A 23151-nucleotide genomic window follows, 5' to 3' on the forward strand; every position below is an offset into this window, starting at 1 on the left:
CAGTGTCACGGGTTCATTTTCATTTAACTGACAAACTAAAACTGGTTTTGAGCAAGTGGAAATTTTTGATTTTTTTTTTTTGTAATTAGCTGTTTCACTTGAAAAATTAATTAAACTTGAGCCCCTGTCAAAGTGAAAAATAGTGAAAATCAAACACTAAGGTTGACTAAGGTAAACTAAGGTTGAAGAAGGGATAAAGTGTAGCAAAAAAAAACAAAACATCTTTAAACAATCAAAACATTTCAATGAAATTGAGAACAAAATCCATTGCATGCACGAAACACTTGATTTGCAATACAGTCCAAATAAGCAGCCAAAAAAAATCATGCTTTGTTTGACATACCAATCTATTATGCAGTCAACTTAGTTATTGCTACAAACCCATTTGATAATGTTCTGTAAAAAAAATAATTTGAAAAAGATGCCAGTGATATTTATTTGTTAAATAAAGTCTTCATTTATTTTACAAATGTTCCACAATTACACAATAGTGGTGAACACTCATACATGTAAACAGCTATTTATGTGTGTAAGCTGGCACACACGCACACACAGCAATGTGGCAGCATACACTTTCAGCATATACATTCGCTCTCTTTCTCAAGCACACAGGGGCCATTCCCTTCAAGTGTTAGTCGGATCTGATTGTGCCACACATTCACAAAGCTCTCAGTATTTTAACGCTGGCAGTCAAAACCAAAACAAAGTGAAGTGTGTGACTTTTATACAGTACGTAACCTCGTGGCAAGTGGACGCTTGTTTGACAAAAGCAATTTTTGTCTCAGAAAGTGGGAGGAAGTGTCTGGCCACGAAAAAATAGACCCAACCATGGCTTTCGGGTATTTAAAATCATCTTTTTGATGACTTTTTGAAGCAACTATGCACAAGACCTTCAAAAGCAGCACAATATAACACTTTCCAGCTTTTGGCGACATAGATTCACACACATGAAAACATTATTAGCATTGTCTTAACGCAATTTTTTGTAAGAAACCACACTGGTATAATATTGAAATTATCGAAAATAAAATTAACACGTTTCTATTTTGGGCAATGTAAGTAAAATGGCTGTTGCTGACGATAACAGCAACATTTCGTCGCATTTAAGATTAAACAATGTTTAAAAACCTAGCGTGAATATTTGAGAGTCACTTTTTTGCACATTTACAACATTATTTGTTGAATTTAAATAATGTACTGTAGATATTAAATCCAAACGTTAAATACAAAGTTAAATCGGAAATGTGAAAACTAAATTACTGAATTTATATCTAAATATTACTGTAAATCTAAACGTACAATCTAGATCTAAATCTAAACATTGCGGTTGAAACTGGGTACTTCTGGTTACAGACCTATGAATTTGCATAGCTTTATCTTATTTTTTTTTTCTTTTAAAGATAATGTAAATAATAGATAATATATAAATATTAGGGCTTTCAAAATTATCGCGTTAACGGGCGGTAATTAATTTTTTAAATTAATCACGTTAAAATATTTGACGCAATTAAAGCACATGCCCCACTCAAACAGAATAAAATGACAGTAGTGTAATGTCTGCTTGTTACTTGTTTTTTGTTGTTTGGCGCCCTCTGCTGGCGCTTGGGTCCAAATAATTTTATGGGTTTGGGGAGTGAGCATGGTGTAATTATAGACATGAACAATGGCGGGGCGAGGTAGTTTATTTTTTGACTGAAAATTTTACAGTTTTTAATAAAACGAAAACATTATGAGGGGTTTTAATATAAAATTTCTATAACTTGTACTAACATTTAACTTTTAAGAACTACAAGTTTTTCTATCAATGGATCGCTTTAAGAAAATGTGAATAATGTTAATGCCATCTTCTTGATTTATTGTTATAATAAACAAATACAGTACTTATGTATTCAACGTATGTTAAATGTATATATCCGTCTTGTGTCTTATCTTCTCATTCCAACAATAATTTACAGAAAAATATGGCATATTTTATAGATGGTTTGAATTGCGATTAATTACGATTAATTAATTTTTAAGCTGTAATTAACTCGATTAAAAATTTTAATCGTTTGACAGCCCTAATAAATATATAAAATTATATCATAATATATTTTTACCTATGTTTGAGATAATATTTAGATTTATCAATTAGATGAAACATTTAATTTTGGGATTTTTTATTTAAAGCAACACTTGGTTACTTTTCAGTTTTAGTCGATTTTAGCGACGCCATTGGACAAAAGCCGTAGTGTTTTGCCTTAAGGAAGACTGCGTTTCCCATGAGGACCAGCGCACACCCGCACAGTGTTGTAAAATCATCAATCATTCAAAAATCATCTCCCGGTCGCCTGCAGATGCATTAAACAACATATCTGTTTCCAGCGCCTGTGTGAAAGATGAATACTGATAAGGTAATGAATTCGATTGTGACTAAACAATAGCATATCACGGTTAGCAACCGTGTGGCTTAGCGTTGCTAAACTCGTTAGCGCTGAGGAGTTAGATTGGGGTTGGGGTGTATCACGCCAGCGAGTGAAAGCCGGGCCAATGTTTATTCTACATATCCTAGTAGCTTCCCCTTTTTTCCCCTCCTCAGACAAAACGTTTTGTCTTTTTTGTTGCTCTGCCATCTTTGCAGAATTTGCGCAAAAGCGTTCGCATCGACTTCCGTCTTTATAATGAATGGGGAAAGGGCGAAGTGATGTATGCCGTAAAGCAGTCAGCACATTTGTAGTTTTTTTTGTGTGGCAGGGTTCCTGCCACCCTCCTCAAAGTTAATTAGTGCCGGTGAAATCGATACAGACCCCCTCAAGAGATATAAAAGAGGTGTCATTCAACGAGTTGTCACAAATGTTAGGAAAATATTTTACAAGGGTTGAAAAGTTACCTAGAGTTGCTTTAAGTTGACAAATATTGTGACTCAAGTATTCACGCCAGGTTTTAAAACAATTTGAAACTTTAAAGGTGACAAAATTTCGCAAAAACCCATAGTTCGTGGAGTGGACGGATAGTGAAAAGAAAGACAACAATAAAATGAAATCTATGCGAAACGAGTTCCCTTTGCTGCTTTGAGCTGGACAACATTTCCCATAGTACACCTCTTCTTTCATATTTGTCCTGGATATGTCTTGGAATGTGGCAGCAACAGTCAGTGGTAGTCCTTGCTAGTTTCCTTCAGCTTTTTGGCAGTCACACCTCCACCTGGCCCTGACTCAAATGGGCTTTGAGCTGCTGGGCGGCGTTGAAAATCTTCCTCTGGTGACCCAGTAGGTTCACTCCAAGGTTTTGGATGTCTCTGATGGAGATAGCACCGGTGTTTGTGTTAACGACGTCTATATTTACTCAAAGGTAAATTGTAAAAAATCCCAAATCTACAATTTCATTCAATGAATGGAAAATTTCATTATATAAAAATTTTCGTCATGTAAATGTAGTGCCGAGTTCATGCTAAAATTTTAGCTTGTTTACGTTACTGATGTCAGCATATCAGCTCGTACAAACATTTTTTAGACTAAATCTAGAGTGAAATCATTGCATTAACACTGACTAAACTTTTTGAGTATTCGTTGACGAAAACTAGACTAACACATTTAGAAATGACTTGAATATGAACATGTATTTTCATCAGGGGTGAAAGTGGACCAGAACGAGCCGGATCTCCATACCGGCATGAGTTTTCGACCCGGAACGCCGTTCCGACGGCACTTCCTGAAAATATGACGGCAACTGTCAAAATCCTATGTGTGATGGTTTGTTTAAAGTATTGTATTATGTCAAATGATGCCCTCTGGTGGCGGAGTTGGGTGTGTCTGAACTCTAGGCTTTTATGACTGAGAAGCAGATGTTTCTGACATGGCTAAGGGACAGCTATTTACTCTCGTTCGGCCCACTTGAAGCTGTAAGTTGTTTCAGTTGATGTATGTTGGTGTTGGCATTTGTAGTTCAGTTTGGAGATACTGTTTGCTTGGTTATGTTTAGCGATTTGCAATGAGAGAAGTGTGAATACGTTAGCATTCGTAGCATCTAAGCTAGTGGACTTTATTATGCAGACTGGGCTGAATTGATTTACTAAATTTACATATTGATCGTACTGGAGGAACGTATGATCACCAATTGTTTTGTGTAAAATGTTTATTGTTAATATGTGTGTCATTTTGAACATGAGTGCATGTATGTGTTACAGCTTTATGATTAGTCAAAAGTGAAGAAGTAAAAGCTTCAAATGAAAAATATCTATTATTGCCTCGTTTTGCTGTCTGTCAACCTAAATAAATTCACGTTTAGTGAGGACAGAACACTACGTAAAAAAAATAAAAATAAAAATAAAACGCTTGGTGAATTGATGCAATAAAAAAGAGCAATGCAACAGAAGATTGATCAGCTCTTTAAGAGAAAGGAAAGAGTTGAAGAGGCTTGTTTATTTGATCTACTGGCCATCATTTATTTAGACCCATCAAGTTTCATTGTAAATTCCCACTTAATGTAAAAGAAGTATGAATGAACATGTGTGGAACTATGTAATTAGAAAAAACAGGTGAAAAAACTGAAACATGTATAAAATTCTTGCATCTTTAAAGTAGCTTCCTTTTGCTCCGATTATTTTTGTACACTCTTGCTATTCTCTTGATGAGTTTCAAGAGGGAGTCACCTAGAATGGTATTTGACTTCACAGGTATGCCTTTTCAGGGTTGGTTAGTGGAATTTATTGCTTTATCAGTGGGGTAGGGACCTTCATTTGTGATGCATTGAATGAGGTGTGTCTTATGGCCTGTACTGCATGTTAGTTATATCCTTATTTAAAAAAAAAAAAAAAAAAAGTAAACATTAGCTTCAATTTTAATGTACATTCAATGTTCTTAACTAGTTAAAATTGAGGATTTGCATATCGGAAATGTGTGTGTGTGGGGGGGGGGATTAGACAGAGGTTGTGGTTACTTCTGTTTTTGTTGACTTATTTTGAAAATCATTGAAAAAATATTACGGTATTTTGAATGAAAATGATTTTTTGTTTGTATATGGTATAGGAATTACTGTGCCAAAAGCAGTTTTATCTGCATTTCAGTGGTTTGAGGAGGTTTAACGCCCCCCCCCCCCCCCCCCCCCCAAAATTTTTTTTTTAAATAAAAAAAATTCTGGCTCCGTGGCGACCTTCTTGACAGGGAGTTCCGGCAAGAAATTCTAACCACTTTCACCCCTGATTTTCATCCAAAAGACTAAAGACTAAATGGGCTGCCCAAAAAAACTGTGGAAAACACAATTAGACAATCAAGCAGTAGAGATATATGATGAAACATGAGTGTTTACTCACTCCACGGTGAGGCGGCTAACTCTGTCCAGCGTGTCCAAGTGCGCTCGGTCGAACTCGTCTTGGTATCGCTCCATTCTAAGCGCCCTCAGCCAGTCACTAACTGTGGCCACTGATGAAAAGTCTGTGGGGGTTGGGCTTAGCAATGGTTGCGAGCAGCTTCTGAAAATAAACGATAATCTGGTAAATAATAGTGTGTGAAGATTTGGTCACTGTGCATTAGTCTCACCGGGTCATCTCTGTCTTGAGGGACACAGGATGCCTGATGAGGCGGTCCATAGAGGACAGGATGGACTCGAAACCTGGCCGGTCCCCTCGGTCGGCTTGCCAACACTGAAGCATGAGCGAGTGGAGGGCTGAGGGACAGCTAGTAGGGGCGGGGAGGCGGTATTGGTCCGCTACTGCTTTCATTACCTGTGGATAGATGTCGAATGTTTTCCAATGGTTTTAAAAAATGTTTGTTCGGATACACCTTAAAGGCATAGGCGGAGTTTGACTTTTGTGGCAAGAGGGGCAAAAATGTTGATGACCCTGAAACCCTGAAAGTTATAAAATTAACTTACAAGATATATGCTCGGATAGTAGCTTAGCCGATGCTCGAACATACAGGCATCCCAGCTGTATGTGAGTGCGCACATTTTTCTGTCTTACCTAGTGGAAAAGTAGACGCCGCATCCGTTTTGACAAAATATTTCTACCAGGAACATTTATATTAATAAGTTGAAAATGAGCGTTTCTTTTTTTTGTTTGTTTTTAGGGTTAACGTCTTTCGTGAAGCAAACTGAAACTCCGCTCATTTTGGCGGTACTCTTTGACGTTTCATGTCCACATCTTCAATCCTTGGTTCTTGCTCAGTAGTAGTTGTCGCTTTTGAAAGCTTAAGTTTGAGAAACAATTACGTATATCCATCTTGCCTCTTTTGTCCTCCGGTGTTTTTTGGGGGGCTAAGCAAAGCAAATGACCGTCTCAAAGGTGCTAGTAACATGATCTGTTTGAAAAATAATTTTGACCCATTTAAAAAAAAAATTGTTTTGTTCATTTAATTAATTTTTGTTGTTTGTTTTATTGCTTTACAACTTTTATAGACAACATTTTACCGGCAAAGTCTTAATTTTAACTTCATATATTGGAAAGTCAATAATATGCAATGACATTTAGGCCTCCCTTAATCTCCGTGTTTGCTTAAAGGTAGAGTGAAAAAATTTCCGGGTTGTTCCAGAATTGGAAGACCGTTTGACTTCAAATCAGTATTGATTAGCTTAGTTTACAGATCACCGGGAAAGGTTTTTGTGAGATCTAAAATGTCATCCAATTCTGGATTCTCCAATTTTCAACCCATCAACATTATATTCTGTACGTACTTCCTGATTACTCATGTCCCAGTAGGGTCTTTCTCCGTAGGACATCACTTCCCACATTAGGATGCCGAAGCTCCAGACATCACTAGCCGAGCTGAACTTGCGATGTTGAAATGCCTCCGGTGCGGTCCACCTCACAGGAATCTTACTCCCCTACGATTGAACAAAAGCACCGGTTCATTAGAGGTGCAACAAGGGCAGTTATCCAGGCCAGCACTTGCGGAGGGGGGCCAAAGAGCAATCTTGCAACTGACGGTACACACCAGTGAGGCTGTGTAAGTTGGCATGTTGTGGTCCAAGCCTCTCATGAGTCTGGACAAGCCGAAATCAGATACTTTGCACACCAGGTTGGAGTTGACAAGCACATTCCTGGCTGCCAAGTCCCTGTGGACAAAGTTTCTCTCTGACAGGTAACGCATCCCAGCGCCGACGCCCCGGAGCATTCCGACTAGTTGGAGAACGCTGAATTGACCCTCGTTTTCCTACAGAGGTGCCAAAGATCATCAAGGACTTGCACTTAAATTAACATTTGTTTGATGTGCTTACCCTCAGCAAGGACTTGCACTTAAATTAACATTTGTTTGATGTGCTTACCCTGAGGAAGGAATCCAAGGGCCCGTTCTCCATGAACTCTGTGATAATTCTTGCTGGAGGGACACGGGTAATCACACCCTCTAACTTGAGCACGTTGGGGTGGTCAAACTGACCCAAGACTCCTGCCTCACTGAGGAACATGCCTCTTTCTCTGTCAGACGCTCCCCAACGCAAAGTCTTGACGGCGACCAGCACTTCTCGGCGCCCCGGTGGGCGGTAGCGGCCCCGGGACACCTCACCAAACTGGGCTTCAGAGGACAGGAAATGATTAAATTTTTCACTTTTAACCAAAATTGGAGTACAGAGTGAATGAGACTTACCCGCACCGATCACCTCCTCGATCTTCAGGTGGGTTGACTCAATCTCTCGGGCAAACTCTTTGACTGCCTCGCTAGGGTCCTCATAAGTTGATGGATCTACGTAATATTTAACACCGCCTGGACAAACAAGTTGTAATTTCCAAGTCAGTGAATCCCAGAGTGGCACAAGAGGGAGTCACCGTAAAGTTGATTAAAAGTAAAACATCCCACCTCTGTTACTGATGTACCTCTGAAGCCTGTCACTGTACGGACTCGCCCTCCTTTTACTGAAGCACAAAAGGAATTACAGTTAGCGCCTGTATACGCTTGGCCTGGTTAAATTGCTGAACTCGCCCTTATCACCTGCGAAACACCACCACGACTATTATAGCCACCACAACTAGCAGAAACGCCGCCCCTCCCATCACTGATCCTACCAACAGAGGAAGCTGACTTTGGACCTGCTGGGAATGTTCTTCTGAGAAAGACAAAATGGAAAATGAAAGATAAGGTATTAGAACGATATTGTCTGGTATCTTTGGCTTTACCAAGAGGCAGTGTGGTGAAATAGATGGTGTTGCTGTAGGGACCGAATCCTCGCTCGTTCCGAGCTCGGATCTGGAAGGCGTAGATGGACCCCGCGAGGAGGGAATTGACAGTAAGTGTGTTGGTCTCGCTGTACACACTGACCGCGCTGTCCACGTCTGAACCCTGTCAGAAGCACAGAGTCAGTAAGATGTCCATACTTTGACACAGTGACATAATGAAGTTTCAAGCAAGTTCCTTAGCACACAAGTTATAATAGCAAAAAAAATTAAGCAAGTCTGGTCAAGTCAAGTTGCCAGTCAGCCACTCATGCCCACGGTATTTAAGCCTCTCTTGATGACTCGTTGCTAGATTGTGTGTTTCGCCCCAAGCCCCTTTCGTGCTTTTTTGAAGTTTGATGTTCTGTTGCCGACCCAAGACCTTTCTGCCTTGTCATTCTGCAGGGGATCCCCTCAGTCTCCTGGCCTTGAGTACGAGCTATGCCTCTGCATGTTTGCTTGTAACCGTAGCTGTTTGTAGATTTGCTATCACAACAAAGTGCGAGTTCTGCATCGCTCTATATGTGAACTACAAATTTTGACAATTAAATGTTAGTCATGGACCTATGGACCATTAAAGGATTTGACCCTGAACTTCTTCCCGATGCAAGACAGTCAAGACTATAGGAAATGACAGGAAGGGTGAGTGTGACCTTTAAATTCAACGGCTGCCATTGATTGTGATGGCTGTTCAGGAGGCAGGACAGAAAAGACTAGTGTACGATAAAATAGGCATCCAAGCGGGAGAACAGTAAAGACTAGTGTGTGACAGGAAAGGGTGTAGATAACCGATAGGGAAGACAGAAAAGACTAGGTTATGGCAGGGAATGGTGAATGTGTAATTTTACCTCATTGGCTGCCATTGAAGAAAGTAGATGAGCACAATATTACAGTATCTACATTGCTGCGAAAAGTCATGTAAAGTCAAGTTCAGTTTTATTTAACGCAGTCCAAAGTGTAAAAAGTCCAACTTAAGGATGACTGACTGAGTTCCTGCACCATATACAATTTTGTGAGATCACCTTATCGAAGTATCTGAGCTGGTACTCCAGGATATCGCCATTGGGTCGGTCAGGCTGGGGCCAAGACAGTGTGATGGAGTCCGGCGCACGGCTCAGTTGGTGCATCATGGGGACTGTACTGGGAACTGAGGAGACCATATCAGAGTAAAATCTGAGTGACCACAAGAGAGCACTGTTGCAGAATCCAAAGGAGTTATTTCACAGCGCATGAAGACAACAAGAAACATAATCCCTTCCTCATTCGTCTCTTGTCTTTTTTGTCATCCCGTAGAGACTATAATGGGATCTGACGGGATATTGTAACCTCGAGCAACCTTCCTGCCTGGACAGCAGGAGCGGAAAGAAGGCAGGAGGGGGGGCGCTCTCCATGCCAGAGCCAAACACAAATACATTAGCATCAAAACCAGACTTCGCTTTCATCTCTGCTGTTTCATTCTTTTTTTTCTGTGCTCACCTGACTGGCTCGTGGTAAAATTGATGCTTGTGTAGCGAGCTGGGAAAGGGCTCAGAGCGGACACCTCATTCATTGCTTGCACCTGTCACAACAAGAAGACATGCATTTTTTTATTAACATTTATGTACCTTTGATATTAATTTGTAAGCTTTCCCAAAACCTAAACAGTGATTATCCTCTCTTAAAACCACTAATTTGGATCCCAAATCTTAATTTATACCCTTCAGCTCACCCCTGACTCCCTATCCTTAACCCAAAAGTGTCAAACTCATGGGCCACATCGTAGTTATGGTTTCGTTGGAGGGTCATGATGTCTGCCAATTAGGGCTGCCACGATGAATCGACAACTAATCAATTATGGAATTTACAACAATTTTTAATAATCAAAGGATGCACGGGCCAACTTGAAATGCTTCCACTTTCATTTGTTAAACAAAGGATTGGAATCGGGTAAAAAAGATTGGGCTTTCAAAATGTATTTACAGTGATCCCTCTCTACTTCGCGCTTCAAACTTCGGGCCCTCATTGCGGATTGTAAAAAGGAAATAAATAAATAATATATAAATGCAGTATTTTGTAAAGCTGTCCTGATCCGATCACGTTGTCTCTCACTCTTGCTCTTGCCAATTTTCTTGGTCAGGCAGTGCACTGGAGTTGCTTATTAAAGTTAACAATGATTGACAGACGTTAAGGTTTGATCTTGCCAGGGACGCTTAAAAGCCAAAACCTCAAAACACTGTATGCGTCAGTCATTGTTTAACTTGTTAAACAGATGCTGTGGCAACTTGAGCGGATATGAGTGGACTCACTCAGTGAAGCATTTAATAAAGACAAGCCCTATTTTACTTTATTCTTGTTTAAAAATATTTCGATGGGAAAGTAACATGTTTAAAACTTATCATAATTATTGCAGTGGAAGTGCCTAAAAACCATTTATTAAAAGGATCCTCTGTTTTTAAGACAAGTAATTCTTAAAAGATACATGTTAGTATGAGTTATAATAAATTGATATTAAAACCCCTCTTAATGTTTTTGTTTTAATAAAGTTTGTAAAATTATTTTAAGTGACAGGTCGCCATTCTTGTTACGTCGCAGTGTGTGACGTCACTGGTCCCGTTGCGGAAATTCCAGCGTGTCACTCGTTAGCTTTCCCAACATATTGTCAGTTATACCCTTCCTATTTGAACCACATCTGAAAAGTGAAGAACAGGACAGCACTGTCGGTCGTTCACAAGACGAGCTTCAGGGAAAAATGCGTGCAGCAAATACCTGATAAGACAAAAGTTGGGCAAAACTGGTGATGCGAGAGAGTCCTGTTGGGAAGTCCGGTTGGGAGCGAAAGTGTATGCTATCCGGTTTTATTAGCAGATATGCAAGGTAAGCATATTGCGTTTTCAAACTTATCCCAATATAATTATGTAGATTGTTAGCATCCAGAGCTGTCGTGTGCTTACAGTACAGGCCAAAGAGCACACCTTGTGTAATCCATGTCTTGTACATTGTAACGCGTGGTAGCTAGGATACGTGTATAAAAGTACCAAAAAGGGGAGAAGCTTCCACTTATGCACATTTATTCACAAAAAATAATATTTCCACCTTGACCACTCTTCACTCGGGAGCTCAGCAGTACGCAAACACGCGTTCCCTGACGAACTCCCAACATTGTTGTAAGGTCCACGTCATAGTCACTGTCATCACTGTAGCGTGCCATTGTGCTTTAATTATTTAGTATGATTTGGGGAGAACTCCCACGAAGAATAGTCAACAAAAAAGATAGCAATAGTAATCCAAATCTGCGTTTTTTACTCACTCGAAGATCCAGGAATTAGACCGATACCATGGCAATGTCGCAGCCGCGATTAGGCCGTCGATTCCACAAAATAGACTGATCTGAAAACCTGCTGTGGGACCGACGAATCAAAAAAAAATGGACAGATCCGAAACCAATATTGCAGACGCGGTGGGACTGTCGGATCCAGAAAATAGACGGATCCCTTACTTGACTGAGGATCCAGGAAAAATGTTCGGGCGCTAGTTTTAACGCGTGGTGGGTAGGATGCGTGCATACAGGGACCAAAAAGGGGGAGAAGCTTCCACTTATGCACATTTATTCACTAAAAATAATAATTCCACCTTGACCACTCACTTCACTCCCCTTGTTTCAATTTGACTGGAAATTGCATCCAAAAGGAGCACATCGTGGCATTTTACTTCGCGAGTTTAGGCAGCAATAAGCAATTGTTGAACACGAAAGATACCAATGACGTCATCACTGCGAGCCCGCAAACCATGGCGCCAACTAATGGTCAAAATATGGACTAAATATTATAAAATATTGCCATTGATTTAACATTTTATGTGTTTCTAACAACATATTTTAGTACAAGAGAACAATTGTGGTTTATTAGAGCCTACATGTATTTAAGTTAGAGGATCACTTAAAAAAAAAAATATATATATATATATATATACTTAATATATACTATAATTTTTTTTTTTTTTTTTTTTTTAATTATACAGTGGTACCTCTACATACGAAGTTAATCCGTTCCAGGACCTTGTTTGTAAGTCGAAATGGTCGTATGTCGAGCAGGATTTTCCCATAGGAATAGAATACATTATAATTCCATTAATTCGTTCCACAGCCCAAAAACCTTCACTAAATCCTTAAAAAATACTGCTGGTACTATTACAAATGGCAATTACACATAGCAAAACAAATAAATTATAAATCAAAATCGTAATAATAATAATAATAATAATAATAATAATAATAATTCCTGTATTAATGTAACGAATCGGGTTCTAATGTGGCGGACGTTTTTTGCTGACCCTGAACGCACCGTGAGGCTCACGTGCCAGAGACAGACCGGTGAGCTTGAGTTTCACTTTCACTTTGAATGTTTTCTTGAGAACACCTCAATTGCGGCAGACAGAAGGTGTTTTTGTTTTGAATAAGTTGTGAAATAAATGATAAAAACGTGGCGAAGTTGGCGATTTCTCTGGAGATGTTACCACAAAAGGAGTTGTCAGCTTAACTTATAAAGACTGGCGAACGATGGTCATAGGAGGACCGTGGAGATGTATTTTTGAGCCATTTCACGGATGCCCACCCTACGCTCATATTTTTCTGTCATTTGCATCTTCATTTAGAAGGTAAGCGTCAACTTTTTCCTTGTTTCACCCCCTGTACCAGCCTTTTCTGAAACCAGTGTTGATTTGTCACACAAGAAAATCCGCCGTGCATTCGTCTGCGGTGCTGCCATTGTCGTCGTATTTCGAGCATGTCGTCGGATGTAGAAACAAATGGCGAGTCAAATTTTACGTCGGATGTCGAAAAGTTCGTGTGTCGAAGCGATCGTATGTAGAGGTACCACTGTACTTTGGGGAAAAAAGTCTCCAAAATCTGAATAAATACATTGAACACACACACACCAACTTTTTTTTTTTTTTTTTGGGGGGGGGGGTTCACTTATGGCGGCAGGTTCTGTTCCCCATTAACCGCAAAAAACAAGGGATCACTGTATTTTTAAGTATTCATTCATTGGCTGCCATTGACAGCTAAAGACGTCCAATCCATTTGGATAGGGAAGGTTGACAGCAATTGTTAGAGCCATGTGTTTATTTTTATTTAACGCATTGCTTGCCATTGGCAACAATAGGCATCCAATTCGTTTAAACTGGAGGACTGACTGTGAATGCTTAGTTTTTCTATACTATTGATGGCGCTACACGTCCAATCCATTTTGACTAAGAAGACTGCGAATTATCGTTCTTTGAACTTCTTTGAACTTTTCTCATTCAAAATGAATTAGACGTCTATCACTGTTAATGGCAGCCAATGTGTTAAATGAGTACCCTGTCACAGTTTAAATTTTATTTTGAACGATATGGCCCCAAGCCCTTGAGTTTGAAACCCGTGCCTTAAAACCTAAGGGCTTCCCCCTAACCCTAGCGCACCTGTATAAGATAAGTCACTCTAGTAAGCAGGTTGTTGAGGGTCACACTGGTTTGTCTGAGGTTGTTCTGGACGGGGCTGAAGGTGACACCCTCTCCGCACCAGGAGCATAATGCCGGGTTGGTGATAATGGGCGACGGGCAGATGCGACACACCACCCCGTACCAGACTTCGCTGCGGCCCCCCATGTCCACTGGAGGGCGCCACCTTAGAGACACCCCACCGTCGCCGCTCTCGTATTCCCAGGACAAAGACTCTGGAGCACTGGGTGGTGCTGTGAAGACAAAGAAACTAAGTTTAATTCAAGGACACTGGGAGATAACGGATGTAGTTTTTGGACAAAAGCTCACTTGTGCAGGCAGAGGAATTGTCGTCGCCGGCCGCACGGTAAAAGCTGCTGCGACATTCGCACACGCTGGACCCTTCGCGACTGGTTCGGCTGTTGGAGGGACACACTGAACAGGGGCCGGGGCCTGAAGCTGGTTTGAAGTAGCCAACTGGACAGGCTGCGGGAAGAAACAAGCAGGGTTTTACTCAGAGTTTTTAATCATTTAACTTTTAATTTGATCATACGGTTCATTTTTAATTAGGGTTTCTGCTTTTAGAACGATAATGATGCTGAGTTTCGAACGATAGTGTCAGAGAGCTAATTTATGATAGGGCAGGAGTTTGCGACCTGTGTATTGAATGGTCTGTTGAAGCCAAAACTCAAGAATTCATCAAATTATTGCTTCCAGAAGAAAAGACATCGATCAGGACTAATCGTGGCCCATTGTTCTCTTCAAAACTGCTGTAGTTCAGTCAGGATCCTGGGATGTCTGTCATGAATTGCTGTCTTTAGGTCATGCTACAGAATCTCAATGGGGTTCAAGTCTGGACTTTGACTTGGCCACTCCAGAACGTGTATTTTGTTCTTCTGAAACCATTTTGAAGTTGATTTACTTCTGTGTTTTGGATCATAGTCTTGTTGCAGCATCCATTCTCTTTTTAGCTACAACTCTCTGACAGACGGCCTCGGGTTTTCCTGCAAAACATCCTGATAAACATTTGAATTCATTCTTCCTTTATTGATTACAAGTTTTCCAGGCCCTGAGGCAGCAAAACAGCTCTAAATCGTGATGCTCCCTCCACTATATTTCATGGTGGGGATGAGGTGTTGATGTTGGTGAGCTGTTAAATTTTTCCTCCACACATGGCGTTGTGTGTTACTCTCAAACAATTAAACTTTGGTTTAATCAGTCCACAAAATATTTTGCCAAAACTTCTGTGGAGTGTCCAAGTGCCTTTTAAACGAGCAACAATGTTTTTTTTTTTAGACAGGATTCCTCCGTGGAGTCCTCCCATAAACACATTCGTGCCCATAGTTTTACATAAAGTTGATGTGTGCACAGAGATATTGGACTGTGCAAATGATTTCTGTATGTCTTTAGCGGACACTCTAGGGTTCTTTTTTACCTCTCTGAGTATTCTGCGCTGAACTCTTGACGTCATCTTTGGTGGACGGCCACTCCTTGGGAGAGAAGCAACAATGCCAAACTCTCTCCATTGGTAGACAACTTCTCTGACTGTCAATTGATGAACATCCAGACTTTTAGAGATGGTTTTGTGTCCTTTCCCAGATTTATACAAATCAACAATCTTTGATCGTAGGTCTTCAGACAGCTCTTTTGACCGAGCCATGTTGCACATCAGAAAATATTCCTCATCAAGACAATTCATAGCAGGTGTGTGTTTTTTATTGGGCAAGGGAGCTTTAAACCACTCTTCAGTGATTGGGCACACACCTAACTTAAGATGGTTGGTAAAAATTGTGTTTTAATTGCTCTTCAAGTCTCCTTAGGCAGGGGGTTCACTTAGTTATTTTTCCCCCTTCTGTCATTGTTTGCATTCTATCCTCATTAAAATATGAAAACCTATAAATGTTTGGGTGGTTTTTGCTAAAGCAGACACTGTTTTATCATCTGTGTGATTTTGACAAAGACCAGATCACATTTGCTGGTGATTTTATGCAGATATGTGAGAAATTCCAAAAGGAATAGTTATTTTTCATCTGAAAAAAATTGCTTAAAAATACTTCATTCCTGTTATAGTCAGCCTTTTTTATTTTTCAAATATACTCTCTCTATATATATTCAAAAAATATATATAATAAAACATTATTATTCTAATGATTTATTAATACAATAATAAAGCATTTTATTCTCGAAATTGACTTTGTTCTTACAACATTCTGGCTTTTGAAAAAGTTAAATGTAATGAAATAAAAATACACAAAATACAACTTCATTGTTGTTATAGTCTGCCTTTATGTAATAAAAAATCCTCAAAGAACTACGGTACATTAGGATAATACAGGTTTGCTAAATACTACAACTTTACTATTCAAATGAATTATTAATAGTTACAATTATTTGTTGTCTTAAAAAGGATTTAGTTGCTATAACTTTATGAGTTTGATAATAATAAATAAATATGACTATAAATAGATACAACTTTGCTGTTTAAACTGAAAACATGTTTTGTGGAAAATCTGATTTTTCAAAACTTAAGATCTTTTTCACACTAAAAATACAACTTTAAAATGTGCAAAATTACACATTTTTATTCCTAAAAATTTAACTTGACCTTTTAGCTTTTTCCCCCCAAAAACATGGTAAAATGATTACTATCAAATTACAACTATATATACTGTTTCTATACATACTGTAGCCTAGTGTAACCCTTCGACTTCTTTGTCTGATATACACGAGCAGTTTGGTATTCTTCATCATGGATAAATTCAACCACAGCAATAATTATTGGGGGCTGAGCAACAAATTCTTGTGAATTAGTGGTCAACAGTGAGCTCTGTTATTAGTCACTGGCTTGAAGCGGCAAAGCGCTGTTCTGGCGTTAACGGACTAAAATAGTCTGGAGTTCACTGCCAAGCCATTGGCTGCCTTGTCTGTGTACATAAGAGGCCCACATGGTGTTTTGGTTGCCGCCATGTTGTTTTTCTGAGGGCAGAGGTGACCTATTTGGAATGACGGCTATAATCCTTCTTAGCTGCGGTTCTAATTTTTGCAGTTTTGGCTCAGAAATCAAAAAGCTTACATTGACATTAACTCATTGGCTGTCATTGATGTCGATGGACATCTAATCCATTTGAACTGGGAGGGTTGGCAGCGATCTATCGACTAAAGTTTACAGTTTAAAATGTGGCCTATGAGTCGAGTGTTAATGTCATAAATGTGGCGGCTAAGCTCCGAGGTCAAGGCTAAACGCATTGTACGACGCACCCGCGGCCTTGTTTGTCCTGGGTGCCTCTGTGAGACGATTGAGTGTTGATGTGCTGCTATTTTAGCAAACGCCGTGTTTATATGTCAGCACCCAAAGCGCTCCGTTTAGTATGTCAACTGTAAAAAAATAAAAAAATAAAATAAATAATAAAAAGTTTTCTGGGATTAGCTGCCAACCAATTCAGTGTCGCGTACTGCTCTTCCTTAAAGTGAGGAAACATTAAAAAAGAAGCAAGAACACTGGTTTAAATTCCCTGATTTAAATATTTTCAGACTTGCTACTGCCTTCTAAAAATTCCATGGAAATCCTAATTGCCTCTTTTGCAGTCACGATATGCTTTTATGACTGCGGTGTGCCTTGAGGCAAATCAAATCAATCAGTGTTGGATAAAGTGCTGCTCTAGTGATTTGAAATGACATGCGGTATATGTTTAGAAGCATATAAGGCCCGGAATGATTATTTCTTGGGTTCCATTCAGCCAGTCATTTTCTATAGCACATGTCATCATTAGGGTCATATCAGCAAAGAAAAAACATTCACACTAAATTTTACACCTATGGAGAATTTAGTGTTCTGGAATGCAAACATGTTTAGGTGCGTCAGGGTGGCACTGGCACTTTCAAGCATGTAGGAGGTGTAAAAACTATACAAAAATGTTTTTAACAGCCTCTTTATATAGAAAGGAAGAGTCTTACATGGAATGGGATTTTTACAGATTTTTAATCTGTATTTTTTTTAGGTGTTGTTTGTAATTGTAATGTTAATCAACAGGCATTTTTAAGGAGCACCAAAACAACCATCATGAAAATAGCCAAAAGCGATCGGTGGAATTGGCAACTACTGCGGTCAATGCTATCGCTGGAGTGAATGTCAGCCTCAACAAGGCCTGTGATGATATATTACAGGTGAAGAATGGCCTGGCGGCATCCAACACGGCCACAACTGGAATGGCGATGAAACTCACTACGAAGCTGCGCAACCTTGAGATGAATGTCCGTTGGGAGGCAGCAAGGAATGAAAACTGCGACGAGAATTAGGTCGACGAAAGGGGGGTGGCGGACACGGCCTGCCATCAGTCCTCAGCTATTCCCTATCTTCTGGATCGAATCAACTGAATAAACTAACCACTGAATTATGAACTAATCTACTGGATCTAATCAACATAACGTGCACATGATCGACAATGGACTGTTGGGAAAATGAACAATCAAGGGGGATGGTTAAATTTAATAAATAAATAAATGTGGGGGGGGGGGGGGACAACAACCTTGTAATCACTACGCCATCAGAATGTCAAAATTTATTATTTGATATTTTTTGCGTTCTATTGTATACTGGGGGCCGGATTCAATAAGCTTCGGCTTCTCCCGTCTGCCTTTTCTTTTCGGGTTGAATTAATTGTAAACACATATAAATGCTGTATGTTTGTTTGGATTTGTCATGCCTGAAGGGAAAAAGAAAGAAAGAAAGAAAATACGTATTGCAACAAGGTCTTCATGAAAAAACATGACTTAAACACATCTAGACTCTACTCAAATACTTCTTAAAAGTATCCTAAATATTTTTTAATTGGCTAAAATACTGCTAAAATAAATTGAACAAATAATATATATTAATCTAAATACTTATTATCTAATAATATTCCCTAAATATTATTCAAATACTCTTAAATACATTATTTTATATATTATTATAGAGACATGCTACAGCTATATTGTCGAGGCAGTTCATGGGCGCCCACACCAAACTCATATTTTTCTATCATTTCCATCTTCATTTCAATGGTAAGCCTCACCTTTTTCTCCTTTTCACCACCTGCATTAACATTCTTTGAACCCATGTTGATTTCTCTCACAAGAAAATCCGCCATGCGTCTGTCTTGCGGGAAAACAAAGAAATTGCGACGCTGTCATAAATCGTCGTATTTTGAGCATGTCGTCGGATGGAGCAACAAATGGCAGGTCAATTTTTTTGTCGGAAGTCGAAAAGATTGTGTGTTGAAGCGATCGGATGTCGAGGTATCACTGTACGCTTAAAATTTCTGAGATACTCCTTAAAAAGAGAGATAAACACTTTTAATTGCATTGAAATACTGAATAAAAGTAAGATAAATGTGTAGATGTATGTACTGAAATACTTAATTTTACTACTTTTACATGTATTGAAATATAACTTAAACGTTATTCAAATACTCTCCCTAATGTACTCAAATCTTCCCAAATGTACAGAAATACTCCCAAAAAATGATCTAAACACTTAAACCTAATGAAATACTCTGTAAAAGTAATATAAATATGAAGGGAATGGTTATCTTTCTCGCACACACCATATAACGGTTTGCATTACTCTAACACACGTAATACAATTAATCAGGGAATAGTATCATTTCTCAGATTTACTGTAGGACTGTTTGTATTACTCTAACACACCTAATATAAAATAAATAGCACTTACACCATAGCTTAATGAAAAGAAGCAGAATAGAGGGCATAAAAGATACACAACGCCATCTTATCACAGAAGCGCAACGCGTCATGAGCAAGACTGACGCACCAACTCTTGCAATCAGTTCTCCTGGGCACTCCAGGCCAAAGAGCAGGGCGCTATGTCCTAAAACAAGTAGCATCGGAGAACACCCCCGCCTAACCAGGATAACAAGTTGATAGCGCGGGTGCCTTGGACGTCAAGACCTGCATCGGTCGCCGTGGCAACCACGTCCCAGCCACGAAGGATGACGCACGAACCTGACCTGACATAGAGGGATGATCCCAAGACAAACCAGCCACGCCTTCGGCCCGGCCCTCTCCACCGCAGCTTTCAAAAAGAACTGAACATTTAGATAACACGGTCGCTGCTCGGGAACATCTCTATGTATCCTTGTTTTGCCGACCCTGGATCCAGCAGGGTCTCTCCGTCGTCTGTTTTTGCCTTGTTTTGACCATTGTCGACAAATAAATTGTCAACCTGTTTTCGGTGAGCCTTCTTCAAACTTTTGGAAGACGGAGTCAGTACAAAGGGTTAACACTGGAGTGAGCGCACGGAATTTTGGCCCCCACCAATTCCTTCAAATACTATGATATGAACCTAAATACTGACTAAAAGTGAAATAAATACAGTACTTTCAAATGAACTTACTCACTGAAACTAAGCTACTCTGATGAACAGTACTCAAATACTTCTTAAAATATTACTAAACACTTCAAAATCTGAAAATGGTAGGAAAAAAAACTACATATTTCAAAATGCATTACGCATAAACTGAAATACAACCCAAATCTAATTTTTTGAACACAAGCAATTGTAAATGATTATTTGCGAATGTATTGTACTTAAAAGTTAAATAAAACTCAACTGTGCTAAAAAGAAGCACTTTAATGGATTTCAAAGAAAACTTAATTGCCACTTAATTCATCGCCTGCCAATGATGACAACAGTCAAAATGTATGGATGAATAAACTCTTACCTCAGAAAATCTCAATGAATTTCAATGTGTTTGACACGAGGAGACATCCAATCAATTCGAAGTGGGAAGTTGACAGACAGCCTGTCAAGGGCTGCCAATGAGTTAACATCATGCTCAGTTTGTAGAGTCACCAAAATGTCTTTATGAAATCAGATTTAGCTTTAAGATACGAGCCGGTGTTAGGGGATCCCCGAAAAGTGTGACTTGCATTTGCCGCAAGAAAAACACACAAATCAACAGGAAACAAAACATGCGCCTTGTTTTCAACGGATTCCGTGGGTGTAAAAAAATGGCTATGCGTGTCTGTGTTTCCTTCATGCTCCACCTGACCTTATTTATACAATCTCGTCCCCAACTTGTCTTAAAGCTGGCACGTGGGATGTGTGTGCGTGCGCACACTTGTTAAGTCACAGCGTGGCGGGAGAGGAAGGAACAGGAAGAGGGAGAATAGCTAGCGAATCACCTGATAAAAGCCTTTCGCTGTTCTCGCTCGTCTCCTGGAGTCCATGTGGCTTTTATACAGGTGTGAAGAGGAAGGAACACGCGGTGAGGAGATCAACAGAATTTAAACCAGGAGCAGTTGGAACAGGAAGTAAGAGATGGGATGTTAACTATAGCTTTGGTGCATCTTTAATGCCCTGTGTGCACATCAAGCGACGTGTTCTCTTACAAATTTGACATGGAACATGAATAGGCTAGAAAGCATTATCTCACCCACCCCTACACACGCTGATTACATCAGCCTCTTGTGTGGTTGGAAGCCTCCACTTTCAGTTGTATGTTTTTTTATTTCATACGGTCCATCAATAAAATACAGCCCTTGGCCATTATGGACAAGCATTATACACACCAGGGATGTATGCCGTGGGTTGCCAGGTCGTGGGGTGAACACTGCCTTTGTCCACTCGTCCAATAATAAAGCTTTTTGTAAGTTGAGGGCAAAGCTGTTCAAATGTGGATAGAAAAATGGAAGAGTGCAACTTTAATGTCACACTAAAACGAGTCCATCAAGTTGTTAGTGAATATTGATTGTACAGGTAGTCCACGGTAGGAGTGGGAACCTCTTGGTACCTCACGATACGATTTGCGATACAAAGCTCACGATAACGATGATTTGACGATATGGTAATACAACGATTATCGATACATTGGTCAGGAAATCATTCTAGGATATTCTACAAACAATTAATAAAAAGAAAAACAAGCTTCTGCTGTGAATTGGAATGAGTTTATCACTAGTAGACGTCCAATCCACTTCAAACGGATTGAACGTCTATGGCCGCCAGTGGCAGCCAATGCCAGGCAATGAGGTCATTTTGGGCTATTTAAGGTTATTTACCTGTTGATTTGCAGTAACTTCCTGTTGATTTTGGGGTATTTTATGGGTCACTTCCTGTTTATTTTGAGTTACAGAACAGGAAGTGACCTGGGAATCACCCAAATGAATAGGCAGTGACTTAAACTCAACAGGAAATGACCTGTAAATTCCCTAAAATGTACAGCAAGTGACCTGTAAATGCCCTGAAAATCGGAAAGAGTGACTGAATGCTCTGGTTTGAATGAACAAACGTCCCCAGTCTAAATGGATTGCGCGTCAACCACCGTCAATGCAGCCTTAGAGTTAATTTAGACACTATTATGGTGGAAGATTTTGGTAGCAACATATTGGTTAATTTTTATTGATTTTTTTATTTTTTTTTTTGACATTGACACCTTTTTAAAACGATATTTCGCTTTTTGGCAGGAGCATATCGATAACCTTTTGGGATACAAAGTATCAAGATATATCATCATTTTGATATATTGTTACACCCCTAGTCCCCGGGTTACAACGTATCTGACTTACGTGATTTCGACTTTACGACGCCAAAGTCTTGTCCGCCATTCTGTCTCCAGTTGTGTGTTTTTTTTTTTAGTTGCTCAATTAGTACCTAGTTCTTGCAGAGCCTCCTTCCCAAGCAGCGTCGCCATCGTCCTGCAGCTCCTGAAGGCATCAGGTCCCACCCGCTATCATCTCTCACGTGTCTGCCCGATAAGCGGCTTTTTCAGCTTGGGAGCGTCATGACACCCGCCCCAACCTCCGGTTCTTCCCTGGCTGCCGACAATGCGCCTTTTTCAGACTTCCTACTTCCTTGTTCTCATGACGCTGCTGCTGCTGCTGCTCCACTTCCGCCGACTCCTCTTGCGAGTCCTGATCCGTTTTTTTTTTTTTTTTTTTTGAGTTCGGACGGCTGGCATGCGTTAAGAGAGATGACCGGAGCGGCCATGATATCCCCCCTCTCTCACCTCCCTACTCTTTCCATAGCGCTCTTTTCTCTCAGCAAAGAGACTAACTCGCGAGTAAAGCCCGGATATATATATATTTTTTATTTTAAGCCCGAAAAGTCATTCAAGATAACGGCATTCAACACAACTTACCTCACAATATCTTATTTCTTTAATTTGATCTTATTAACATGACATATTAAACATGTTTTTGGACAGTTATTTTTTATTTCGAGGTACTTAAAGACTTAATTCCAATTTACGCGGAAATTCGGGTTACATCGCCAGTCTAGGAACAGAACTCATTCGTAACCCGGGGACTACATGTATTTAGATGCCTGTGAAACATAAGTGATACATGCGTTTGGATAGCACTGACACAATTTACAACGGCAAGGTAATTTATCGCATTGATTTTCCTCGCCATATTTTTTTATTTTTAAAATATATACATTAATAAATTCTTTCTTTCAGTCAATAAGGATTGATTTGTTTCAATGGTTCCCGTTGTGATGGCAATGCCTGGTGGTCAAGCTGGAAAACATTATTTTTGTCTGATTTATATAATTTTTTAAATCAATTTTGAGG

At 39.7% G+C, this 23151-nt stretch overlaps 1 protein-coding gene across 3 annotated transcripts in view; it reads right to left on the reverse strand.

Moving 5' to 3' along the window:
- Window positions 1-1548: 1548 nt before the first annotated feature.
- Window positions 1549-23151, reverse strand: part of ephb6 (eph receptor B6) — a 118722-nt gene continuing 97119 nt past the window's right edge. Inside the window, exons 6-19 of one of the 3 annotated variants that reach the window (XM_057833618.1) lie at window positions 13907-14062; window positions 13559-13830; window positions 9599-9680; window positions 9145-9269; window positions 8087-8249; window positions 7902-8016; window positions 7770-7825; window positions 7560-7676; window positions 7240-7487; window positions 6909-7127; window positions 6649-6798; window positions 5517-5701; window positions 5291-5446; window positions 1549-3277 (exon numbers count right to left, since the gene is read on the reverse strand). In XM_057833618.1, coding sequence (XP_057689601.1) covers window positions 3172-3277; window positions 5291-5446; window positions 5517-5701; window positions 6649-6798; window positions 6909-7127; window positions 7240-7487; window positions 7560-7676; window positions 7770-7825; window positions 7902-8016; window positions 8087-8249; window positions 9145-9269; window positions 9599-9680; window positions 13559-13830; window positions 13907-14062 — 2150 coding nt within the window. In that variant the 3' untranslated portion in view covers window positions 1549-3171. Of the gene's footprint in view, window positions 3278-5290; window positions 5450-5516; window positions 5702-6648; window positions 6799-6908; window positions 7128-7239; window positions 7488-7559; window positions 7677-7769; window positions 7826-7901; window positions 8017-8086; window positions 8250-9144; window positions 9270-9598; window positions 9681-13558; window positions 13831-13906; window positions 14063-23151 lie in introns of all 3 variants that reach the window. The other 2 variants (XM_057833619.1, XM_057833617.1) reach the window with 2 other exon arrangements.

This window comes from Corythoichthys intestinalis, chromosome 4 (assembly GCF_030265065.1).
Source record: "Corythoichthys intestinalis isolate RoL2023-P3 chromosome 4, ASM3026506v1, whole genome shotgun sequence".
NCBI lineage: Eukaryota > Metazoa > Chordata > Actinopteri > Syngnathiformes > Syngnathidae > Corythoichthys > Corythoichthys intestinalis.